The 12,617-nt window shown below is 44.0% G+C and overlaps 1 protein-coding gene across 19 annotated transcripts in view; it reads right to left on the bottom strand.

Moving 5' to 3' along the window:
- Positions 1-12,617, bottom strand: part of ankhd1 (ankyrin repeat and KH domain containing 1) — a 59,918-nt gene that overhangs the window by 35,719 nt on the left and 11,582 nt on the right. For 8 of the 19 annotated variants that reach the window (XM_084085640.1, XM_084085632.1, XM_084085630.1 and 5 more), the window contains exons 3-8: positions 10,296-10,452; positions 9,330-9,492; positions 5,331-5,478; positions 3,615-3,848; positions 3,004-3,098; positions 646-807 (exon numbers count right to left, since the gene is read on the bottom strand). In XM_084085640.1, the coding sequence (XP_083941766.1) occupies positions 646-807; positions 3,004-3,098; positions 3,615-3,848; positions 5,331-5,478; positions 9,330-9,492; positions 10,296-10,452 (959 nt within the window). The remainder of the gene's footprint in view (positions 1-645; positions 808-3,003; positions 3,099-3,614; positions 3,849-5,330; positions 5,479-9,329; positions 9,493-10,295; positions 10,453-12,617) is intronic. The other 11 variants (XM_084085633.1, XM_084085631.1, XM_084085639.1 and 8 more) reach the window with 6 other exon arrangements.

Genomic DNA, 12,617 nt, shown 5'->3' on the forward strand with positions numbered 1-12,617 from the left:
CACATTTTCTATTTTTTTATGTTTTTTGGGGGGTTTCATGACCTCAATTACGCCCCAAAAATCTGAACTTTGAACATTCAGTGGATTTTCTGTGGTCTGGGGTTTTCTGAATAATTAGGCTGAAAAGTAATCTGAGCTTGGCCCTTCGGCAGTGATGTCACAGCCGATTAATCCCGCCCACTCTCCTCCTAGCCCCTCCCCTCCCCTATCCTTTCCTTTGGGGGGGGGCGGAGCAGAGGCAATGATTGACAGGCAAAATCCCTCAACAGCGACACCCGCAGGCAAAGATTTATTTTTTCATTGCAGTTGAAAAGGCTTTAGAAATGTGAGAGAAAAATACCTGCCATGGATCAATGGAGTGGATTTTTTTGTTAAAACTTTTTATACACGTTTGAAGGACCATGACAAAGACTTTTAATGTGTGTAAAAACTGAACGTCATGAAACCACACAGCATAAAAATAAGTATAACCACTTTAACCCTATATATCTAGAAACTCTACAAGCTTGTATGGAAGTAAGTACAAAATATTTTCACACAGAGGGTCCGCGGCCAAATACATATTTTGGGGATCTTTACATGAAAACGTTTGAGAACCACTGATGTAGGAAATGTGTGCGTGTGCGTGTTTGTCGGTTCTCCTACCTCTTCCAGATTTGCTCCTCGTTCTATGAGCAGGGCAGCCAGCTCCACGTGGCCCCCGCAGGCTGCCAGGGTGAGGGGAGACTCGAAGGAGTCGGCCGGCATGTTGACCTGCGCGCCGCTGTCTAACAGCAGTCGCGCCACTTCCACATGGCCGTCCTGGGACAGCGGAGAGAGAGACACAATGGAGGGGAGAGGTAAGCACCTGATGCTTGGGGACACGTGCACGCGTCTAGGGCAGTCACCATTACAAAATGTAAGTTGATGATTAATTGCCATACAAATAATTGTGATTATCGATTTAATTGTGTTTTTGGCATTGGCCATTGGAACATATGGATACAAATTCAATTTTTGTTTGCCTTTTGGGCTTCATAATAAAAAATTGCACAGGGCAGATATGACAAATAACTTAAATATACAGAAATATATACAGAAATATTTAAGAATTTTATACTTTCTAAAATCATCTACAAGCTTACATTTTTGGAAAATGTTTGGAAATGTATGATCATTTTTCAACATGGAAACAATTATGACGATTATCCCGATTATCTCAAATAATTGCAATTAGGCGATTAAGTAATAATTGTGACAGGCCTACACGCAACTTTAAAGATGCAATCCATAATTCTTTGCAAATTCACTGCATCCAATCTGTATGGTATAGTATGTTAATACAATATAACTGCTGTGATTGAAGGTGGTCTCCCTGCTCTTCCATTGAGAAATTTAGATCCTGTGGTCGGGTAGGGCCACTAGTGGCTGACAAGAGCTATTGCATGAGGCTCAAAGCCTACTGCCCAAACCTCTTAGCTCAGCGGTAGAAACTGCAGTGCTCACCCGGAGGCCCGATTTCGATTCCCGGGAAAGACATAAATCTTACAGATTGCAGCTTGAACTCTAGGAAGAACCACCGGATATGTTGCTCGGCAGATGTAAGGATTTAAACTCAATAATCGGCAGTAATCCATTGTTTTTGCCGGTCTAATATCAGAAGCAGTACTGCTTCCAAAAAGGCAACATCAGTCACCGGCAGAGATAACACAACAGTAGTACACACAAAAGAATTAAGGTTACGACATATACATACAGTTTAACCAGGTGTGAGCTTAAACTGGTGCTTGTTATTCCTCAAAAGGCTTCCCTTGAGTACATACGGTGGAACAAAACTGTCTCTTATGACAACCTTGATGCCCAATTAGTGCAGTGAGTCTCCAGACTCTCCACCCTCAGGCAGGAAGGTAGGGTGGAGATCGAGAGGGGTGGAGATTAGGGATGCACTATTCTGTCCTAAATGAAAACCAAATATCATTTTCTGGCTTAGAATCAACATGATTCTTAAACACATCAATGTTGTTAATTTATGCTAAACCTAAGCATGCTAACTCCAATCCATATATTAGTTTTACATACATTAAATGTAAAATATGTAAAAACATATCTCAGTGTGTAATCAGTCCACAGACAAAGGCTTCAAGGCCCTAATGTAGTATACACAAATACGTAAGGACTAGTGATGAGCGGGTCAACCCGTAACCCGCGGGACCCGCGGGTCAACCCGCGGCGCGGGTGGGTCGAGTCAGAATTTCGGAGGAAATTATGCGGGCTGTGGGTGAGCGGGTCAGCCGCTCTCACACGCAAAAAAAATAAAAATATTCACATGCTCTTGTTTTGTCTGTATTCCTAATAAGAATAAGAATAATAACAATAAAACAGTTTGAATATACTTGGGGATTATTTTCTAACCATGATTTTACAGAATTAAAAAAAAATCGCGGGTCGCGGGGCGGGTTGAGCCATAGATTTATATATGGGTTCGCGGGGCGGGTTGAGGCGGGTTGGGTTCCGTCGCGGGGCGGGGCGGGTCATGAAAAAACCCGACCCGCTCATCACTAGTAAGGACGAAATATGGCAATGCAATGCAATACTCTACTAAATAACTCTTCCCAATGTCAGGATTGGGCAAATTTGTCACCCCTTTCATCATCAGCAGAATCTGCTGATAATGGGACTTCTATCTGCGGATACCTGATGAAGGTCAGTGCGACCGAAACGTTGCATTTGCACTAAAACTTTTTGGCTGTAATTGAAGACTTTGTGTTCCTTTTTTCCCAAATTATTCTCTCCTGCCATAAGTTTACAGTATGCAGTTGACTGCCGTGGGCTTCAAATTTAGCTTCATCTACTCTGCTATTTCATGTCGCCTTCGTCTCAGTGGGTGGTTGCAGTCACGTTGGCGTAGCACGTTGGGGCCGCTCGTTTTGAAGTCTCCCAAATGCTGATCACAGCCTTTTCTGATTGAAAATTGCACACAACAATGAATCATCACCGCTGATGTGTGTTGAGGGTGATGCTCACCATGCAAGCCTCCATCAGCGCTGTGTGCATCTCGTCCGTCTTATGCTCCTGGTCTGCTCCAGCCTCCAACAGAAAGCGCACCATATCCAAATGACCTGGAAAAAAATTCTTTGTTACATTTTTGTTTGGAAACCTCGACAAGACCCTGATTAAAAAGAAACAAGATTTTAGATGGCACTTGTTCTCAATAGAGGGTAACTGACATTCTCATGGATTCAAGCAAATTAAAATCTCATAACTGAACATTTTTGTTGGTCCAGTCATGATCTGCAATTTGTGAAACGGCGTGAAACAACACTAGCGCTGTGTTTACTAAACAATTAGCACAATATGTAAACTTATGTTTTAGTGATATTGTTCTCAACCTACTGTATGCTCTGGCTGTTCTACATACAGCCAAACACTTGAAGAAATTGCAGATTGAGGCTTTAACTTTTGCTTTTATGAAAAATTAGGGTTTTATGGAAGATGCTTCTGAACATGTATATATCTGCTAGTTTGACTAATTAATAACCAAGGGTTAGGCTTATGCTTCCATAGAAGACATGCTGACTTCAATGGAATCCACATGACATGAAATCAGACGAGAACTTTAATCCAGGCGCTCTGACCTTTGTAGCAGGCGAGTGTGAGCGCACTCTCCTTGAACTCGTTGGAGTGTGTGTTGATGCCAGCGCCAAACTCCAGCAGCACCCTGGCCACTTCCACATGGCCCGCGCTGGCCGCCTCCATCAGGGGCGTGTGTCCGTTCTCGTTGTGGTCCTCGATGTTGGCTCCTTCTTTAAGCAGTACCTTCACCACGTCCACGAAGCCCCCCGCGCACGCATACGTTAGAGCTGTGTTACCTGGGGGAGAGGAGCGCAGCAGGGGGGCTGTTATCACATTATCTATAGGGATCGGGGGGCACCGATGGCCTAGCGGTTAAGGCGCATACATATATACATACACATATAGGCTCTCATGCAGCCTGACAGCGAGTCGCGGGTTCGATTCCCGAGCCAGGCGGCCTTTGCTGTGTGTCAATCCCCGTCTCTCTCCCAATTTCCTGTCACACTCTACTGTACTATCTGAATAAAAGGCAGAAAAGCCCCCCAAAAATATCTTTAAAAAAATATATATTATCTATATGGATCAAACACCAAAGTATTTCCTTTAGGGGTGCAAACTAATCAAACTAGTCCAAAAAAAATTCATCCGTTAGAAAAATGCTAAAAACATAATTGATTAACATTCTCTTTATTTTGTCAATATAGGCAAAAAGCTTAAAAAGAATTATGCTATGACATCTGAATTTCCCCACAGTGTTAAATAAAGGTCAATCTATCTAGAAGAAGAAGAAACAGATTAATTAGGTGAATAATATTCCTCTCACGCCATTGAATGATACAATGCTAATTTTGATACCTCCATATAAAATGTGTCTTATCCGTCATTAAAATACCATCCATCATACCGGAGGATTCAAAACATTGCCCAGCCCCGATTAAAAAGGTGAGGAATCAATTGATTCGCTTTGTTTCCATGCGCTGCAGCTCTGTTTCAGATAAGGTTCTCGGAATCTAATCTGGGCCCTGCTCAGGGGGTGGTACTAACCCAGAGTTCTGGTAACCTAGAACTTACACTTTTTGTAAAATAGGGAAACCGGCAGATATACAAGCTCACAATGCTTCCCGTTGTGAGAATGCAGATTGTGTATTTGTTTGACAAGGTTTATTTTAACACATTCCCTGCCAGAGGTTTTTTAAAACAGGGTACAGCCAGTGCCAGCATTTTTAACTAATTCTTTACCTTTTCAAGTAGTTACAAAATATTTTCCGTGATCACCGTCCTCACGGTGATCCCCTCATTACACACACACACACACACACACACACACAAGTCTCGTAGAATCGGTGGGGGGGGGGGGGGGGGGGGAATCAGATCACGGTAATCCGTTCCATAATTACAGCCAGTTGAAAATAGCATGTCTACATAGTAAATAAATACATAGTAAAAAAAAAAGTACACAGGAGCCGATACAGGATTTTAAAGTAATAAGTTAACCAGGAAGTGAATGGAGCAGTAAATCTTCGAATCATGTTATCTTGGTGTTATGGACATATATTTTTTTTCGCGGATATAACCGTGATTGGCAGATAACAGGTTGGATTTGCATTCACGGATATAACCGTGAATGGCAGGTTAATGCTGTACCTCCCACTTCAGGGATGGAAAACAAACAAAAAACAATCACAGCACTTCACATGTTCTGGAAAGTTTCAGGTTATGGAAGTTCTGGGTCACCCTTCGCAGTCTAAAAGAGCCAACAGTTTGCATTGAGGTTTCACCTGTGGATGACTGTGAGTTGACGTCTGCCCCGTGGACCAGCAGCAGTTTGACGATGTCTACATAGCCTCCACTGGCAGCAGCCATCAGGGGCGTTATGTCACCTTTGATGCCCCGATCCTCCACGTTGGCATGCATGGCCAACAACACCTAGAAACACCAAAAGAACAGGATCACAGGTTGGAGAAGGAGTAGTGACATTTATTCACATGAATACCTTAAATTATTGGGAACTATCAGGTTAGGGCAATAATTTGATACGGCAATATCCCGAGTTTCCACGATAAATCAAAAGCCAGGTTTCTCCATTTTCACTTTTAAATACTGGTGAAGTCGTTACATCTTAAGGCTGTGACACACACCAAACTGACTATTAAGGACTACGCCGGGAGATCAAAATGGGAGACGCAAATTTTAAAAAGGGCGCCAGCTGGCCTAGCGGTCCAGGCGCATACCACGGCACATATATGCTCTAGTGCAGCCTGACAGCGTGTAGCGGGTTCGAATCCCGGTCCCGACGACCTTTGCTGCGTGTCACACCCCGCCTCTCTCTCCCCGTTTCCTGTCAATATTCACTGGTACTATCAATAAAGGCAAAAACGCCCAAAAACATTCACAAAAACAAAATGTGTTAAAAGTCGCTGTGTGCACAGTAAACACACTACATCTGATGGTCGGCTGATGTGCTCCTGCGTGAAGAGAAAATAAATCTACCATAATGACCGAATCAGTGAATGAAAACATTATATGGTTATGTTATAGACCCCCTCGCAAAAACACGACTCGGTCTGTAATGAATGCAGCTGTTTGAGTTGTTGAACAAAGCCCTGCAGTGGGCAGGGGTATTGTTCATCTGCAACATTGACAGCAACATTAAACATGAAGTTTGTTTGCCAAAAGTGAATGCAAGCCATAACATACTGTGCCAGTGAAGTCAGTGCGTCTCTCTCTCACCTTATCCATCTCTCACACACACTTGTTCTCCGCCTCGCTCTTTTTTTCTCTCTTTGTGTTCGCACTGGGCAAATGCAAGCCAGTTCTCCCCACCTCTAGCTCTACACCCCCCCTCGCCGTCCCCTCTCTCTTATCGACACGTTCCGCCACCGATTCAACATCTGAATCGGGTGACCAACCTACGCAGACACCTGACTACCACCGATGGCACAGTACACACTGCACAGTCCACGACCAATTTTCGGGTCAGCTTGGTATGTCACAACCTTTACCAGGGCTTGACGCTGACTGTTTTCCCTAAGGAGCGCATGTGCTCGCATGTGCTCTTAAGTTGATATGTTTTTCCTTAATAAAAAGGGATAGGAGACCAAGGGGTATGAGCATGATTCAATGAATGCAAAAAACAATTAGCAGTACCAATTATAGGTTGCTGTCAACATTATAGCAGCCTTTTGATGTTTGGATCATAGCGTTTATGCTAGTTACATACAGATGAGCAACTGGGTTTGGGATAAGTAGTAGAGCTTAAGATTTCTGGAGTCACATATTTGGCTTCAGGCCGGGCAGTACATTTATGGGCTATATTTACAATAGCAGCGCAGCCCAATAGCCTTTTATATTACGAGCCTAGGACACTGGGACCCAGGAGCAACTGAAGAGCAGCTACTGTCGCTGTGTAGCCAACGAAGCAGGCAGACAGACAGCCTGCCTCTGAAGAGACAGTGTTGGAGCTACAGTAAAGGTTAACAGCCTTTGTCAACTGTTTTTCGCGAAGGAGGATAAATGTTTTCTGAGTGCCAGGTGGATTACCATGTGTTTGCATCAACTACTATTTCAGACCAACTTGTTCATATACAGAAATGAATGAAACTTACTTGGGAGTTACAAAGCCATCGCTCAATCATTTCTGCCTTAAGCCGCTTGTTTTAGGCCAGCAACATTGTATATGAAGCATATGTTGAATAAATCCAATAGGATAAAGTAAACGTTATTATGAAGCATATGTTGAATAAATCCAATAGGATAAAGTAAACGTTAACATTATGTCTTTTGACAGAGTAAATGCAAGTGCTACAGCACTGTCAGTCTGTCACTAATCAGCGCACCTCCTCACAAAGACATGTGCATTCCAAATGAATATGTTAAATGCTAGTAAACTGCTAGTTGTGAAAAGGTAGAATTGTTATTCATTAATAGTTTGTCACATATTTCTCAGGCATAACTTTTGTCTATTGTTTGGCCCGATTAAAGCTCTAATAAGTAGCACCTATATTAAATCAATAGAAATGTATTATTTAAAAACATATTGCACACCGCATGGCTTTCTTATTTAATACATATAGATTATAGAGAGAGAGGGGGAATTTGAGCAAAATATTTTTCTATGAAGTTTTTCTTTTTTGCAAGATAAACTTACTCCGCACTGGGTGTAAGTTGTGCACGGAACAGCGACTGTTCAGCTCTGACGGGGATTAGCTTAGCTAAGAGAAATGGCTGTGCTGGGCCAGCAACAGGACAACAACCTTATCAACAACAGTTTATTGGGCCATGTTTCTAATGCTTCAATGTTGTAACTGAAAGAGGAGCTGTCACAAAGCTCTCGAAGTTCTTTAGCAAAGTCTGCTGTCGGCCTTTCAGTGGCATTGCTACGTTTGTTGTGTTTACCAGATTTCGTTAGCACTGCTCTGTAGCATTCTTTGCATATGGGCTTGCTATGTAATAGTTATTTTTCAGTTCGTTTTTTATTTATGGCTTTGTATATTTTACCTTTCCTTCTTCATTTCCCCCACACAAAGTATTTCCAAACAGCAGTCTTGCAGCGTTCTTGTTTTATTCAACTAAACCCCGTCAGGGGGGCAATTTGCTAACAACAAACCAGTGATAAACGAGCTAAGGGTGAGACAAAAACCACAAATACATGTCATCCAATACAGAGGAAATAAAGCAAAAGAAAGGTTTCTTCAGGCCAAATCTGTGATTAGTTAAAGTGCACCAAAGGAGCCCCCCACACTAGCACGCTGTTTCCTAAACTATTAGCACAATTATGTCAAATCATTCTGTTTTGGTATTATTGTTCTAAACCTGTTCCTAGTGTTTTAAATACAGCCAACCAAAATCGCAGATTGAGCCTTTAACCTCTTCTTTTATGATATATACGAGGCCATTATCGTTTTATGGAGGATACATGCTTCTGAACGTGTATTCTATTACTAGTTTGATCAATTCAAATACTCTTTAATCGTAAAATAGCTTCAATATCTATTATTACTGTAAGGCTTGACTTAACCAACCACATTTGTTGGGTTATGCCTGATTTATACTTGGTTGCACAACACCGACGCGCAACTAAGTATCATCCTTTCTTTTTTTCTCTCAAAATGTTTTATCCCACGATTTTGCAACCCATTTTTTCACCCAGTGTCAATTGCCTATGCAATCCTGGGCGCTACTCTCCCTCTGCCAGCCTGGGGAAAGCCCAGAACTGAGCTCATGCCTCCTTCAATGCATGAGGATCTAGCAAGCTGCTTTTTATCACCTGACAGGGGGGAGTTTCCCCGGTTGGACGTAGCGCGTGGAAGGAACACGTTATTCCAACCAGTTCCCTTTCCTCTCCATCAGGCGCACCGGATGACCAGGGGGAGGCAGTATAGAGACCAGGATTACTGCATGTTTTTTGTGAGGGTATCTACCCTAGGGGGCACGAGGAGAACATGCAAACTCGACACAGAAAGGCCCTTTCGCCAACCCCACCTAGGGCATGGGCACTGATGACACGGAGGAGAGGACACGCCCCCAGCGCCCACAGCGGGAATTGAACCCAGGACCTTCCAGCTGTGAGGCGACAGCGCTACCGACTGCGCCACCGCGCCCCAACTAAGTATCATCCTTTAGAGAAGGCCAAGAGTTAGCCAAGAGAAAGACATGCTGCTGGCCTCCAAATGACTGAAATGAGTCGTGGCAACTGAGAACTTGAAAACCATGAATACACAAAGCTTAAAATGCACCAATAACAGCCATACACGGTCCAGCGAGCGCTGTACACACACCTGTGCGAGTTCGTAGTATCCTGCGGAGCAGGCGAGGCAGAGCAGGCTCTCTCCTTCCTCCGTGTGTTCGTTGACGCTCCGTCCCTCGTCCAGCAGCTTGCGCACCGCGTTAACGTCGCCGTCTGAGCACGCCTCCGCTAGACTACGGCTGAAAATAACCAGACTGCTACAATTACTGCCACTGTGGCAGGACATACACACCTAATAGTTAAACCGCTACGGTAGTTGTAGTGGTGTAATTATTAGGGAAAAACAGAGCAAATAATACACACCTGGAGGTAAAAAACTAAATCGCATGTGTCACAAGCTTTCAAAGACAACATGAATGTGGTCTCGCGTAGCTAGGCGATCAGAGATGTCCGCCTACTGATTCGACATCTAGAGTCAATGTAGGGGTTAAAAGTGGATGGAAAATGGTGCGGATGCAATTAGACTTTATTGCAGGCCTTCATATTGGGATGGTGACATCATTCGTTTTCAAAGCATTGGGCATTGTTTCGTTACCGGACGTTCTCGCCTCGGGTCTAGCAACTACACTGAAATTAGATTTTACCGGACATATCAATAGGCGGAGATCTCTGATCACATTAAATGTTGATTTTCCTAAACCAGTGTGGTTCTCAAAGTGCAGTCTATGGGTTATTAGAAAATAGCTGATCGACAAGCTCACGACGCATCGCGAAGCAAGGCGTTGTGAGCTTGTAGATCTGCTATTTTTGTAATTTTTGGAAAGATATTGAAAAAATAATAATCTTAAAATGTTCTCATCTGGTGGTCCCTGGCACAAACACTTTTTAGATGTGGGGTCCGCGGGCAAAATACATATTAATTTGGCGGTCCTTGACAACGTTTGAGAACCACCGTCATGAACCACACTGTTTAAGCAGCCCCAATTCATCAAACTGCGTGAACCATCTACTTCGCTGCCAGGAGGAGGAGGAGGAGAAGGACGGGGGAGATACATACTTGTCGGCTTGGCCGGCGTTGAGTGTGTTTTCCGCTCGCATGCGGGTCAGGGCCGCCGCCGCCTCGTCCAGGGCGCAGCTCACGGATGACGTCAGCCGCCGTAACACCTCGGGGTCTGCAAAAGCTTTACCATCGGCAGTGGACAGTTTACCGATGCCTGCCGGACACCAGAGGGCAGAGGTGCATAGGACAAGGCAAACCACAGTGGGAGCACAGCCACACCCAGCAGAGACACCAGATGGAAGCAGCCAAGTCCAATCCAGCCAATCCAGTCCAGGGGGTTAGTAGCAGCATCCACAATAAAAGAAAAAAAAAAGAACACGCGCACACACACACACACACGCACACACACACAGAAAACACACACAAGCAATGTTGTTAATATGGCCAATTTCTTTTTTCATCAATATTATTGGTCATCGGCATGGTGTTTTAATTCTCACTGTGGTCATTTCTATTTTCGATTGGGTGAAGGATTACACAAAGAACAACTCATATGGGCGTTCAAAGGACCAACACTGATGCAACACTAAGACCAGTGACCAGAGGTATGATAAACATCATCGCTGTTGGGGGGGGAAACCTTGTATGTCCAAAACCTTTACTTTGCAGGAAATGGGAAAAAAAATAACCTGTGTTCCAATGGATCAAATGTACTTTTTTTTTGTCACAAGCTCTTGTTAATATTTTGTATTGTTTCAATATTTATAAAAACACACAGACTTACTTGTTCAAAAACAGAAAATAGCTTGTGAGCTTGTAAATTAGATATTATAAGCACCTACTCTAGCACTACTCCCCCCCCCCCCTTTGCAAAGTATAAAGTAGAGCATTTGTTTATGAGAAAACATCAAAAAAGTAAAAAAAAAACAAATGGAGATACAAGGTTTTTGGCCGACAGCAATGATGCGTGTGTGGTTCTACACTGACCACCACCTGAGTAGCAGCAGAGCAGACGTTAAGAGATCTGGCTGGAGGAGGGAAAAAAGGGCAGAGCCCCCTTCTGTGTGAATTATAGATGGAGAGAGAGAGACGGTGAATGTGAGAAAAACAATGCAGACACACTGGTCGGCAAGTGAAAGAGAGAGAGACAGCTGGGACAAGATCAAGAATGCTGTACAAGAGAATAAAAGTCACAGTGTGTGTGTGTGTGTGTGGCGGGGGGGGGGGCACGGAGGGTGAAGAGAAAGCCGGAGAGGGGCGCAAAAGTTTAACCCATTAAGACCTGGAACTGTGCCATTTTTAGATTTGAGCTAAGAAGCATTATTTTACACTTTGGGCTATTCAAAAATAGCAGATATACAAGCTCATAGCGCGGCACCGCGCTACGAGCTTGTGTATCTGCTATTTTTGAAAAATCGTGAAAATGTGTGCAAATCTTTGAATATATATATTTTTAAAGCAAACATTTTTAACTCAAATCTTTGCTTCTGGGGGTCCCTGGAACATAATATTTTGATGGGGGTCCGCGGCCAAATACATATCATTTTGGGGGTCCTTGACATGAAAAAGATTGAGCACAATTGATATAGAAACATACGTTTTTCAGAATACTGTTGAGATTTAGGAGACATGTAGAGAGTAGAATGGGCTTCAGGTCTCAATGGGTTAAAAAAAAAAGAAAAAAGAAGTATAGGCACTGGCAGACGGAGAGAAAAGGGAAGGGAAAAAAACGGGCCGCTTGTTCTGATGACCTACATTGAAGGACCTTTCACAAGACGGGGCAAGGAGGACCATTTCCCAGTCAGAGACACCGATTGTGTGTGTGTGTGTGTGTGTGTGTGTGTGTGTGTGTGTGTGTGTTTGTGTACTTTGAGGGCATGCGTGCACAAGAGAGGCAGAGAGAGCAGCAGACACAGCGGGGTGGGAGAAAAGTGATGGCTTAGAACTATAGCTCTAGAATGTTAGCCTCAGCCTCAACCCATCCATTAGCCCGTACAGCAGAGAGCTGCAGTCCTTGCGGTCTCTCCTGTGTCCTCAGCGCTATACGCCTGCGACTCCCGTCTAAACTTAGCCAGGCACCGCTGTCAGAGCGGGATTTCGTAACCCCCGCCCCCTCCCCCCTCCCCCCCCACCCCTAAGGCAGCGGAAGCAGAGGTCTGGAAGGGTTGATCATTAATGCAGTGTGTTTATCTGACAGGGAGCTGGAAGGAGTCGGCTGAGCCAGAGTGCGGAATGCTCGGTGCACCGTAAACACGACGCAGGAAAACAAAAGGCCGAGACGTGCGCCCAGGCATCTTCTGACGCCAACAAACACGCCCGCTTCTGTATTCAACGACGACCTTGGGTTCAAACTCTGAACAGAATATTTGGTGATTTTCC

The sequence above is a fragment of the Gymnoscopelus microlampas genome, assembly GCF_963454915.1.
Source record: "Gymnoscopelus microlampas genome assembly, chromosome: 18".
Classification (NCBI taxonomy): domain Eukaryota; kingdom Metazoa; phylum Chordata; class Actinopteri; order Myctophiformes; family Myctophidae; genus Gymnoscopelus; species Gymnoscopelus microlampas.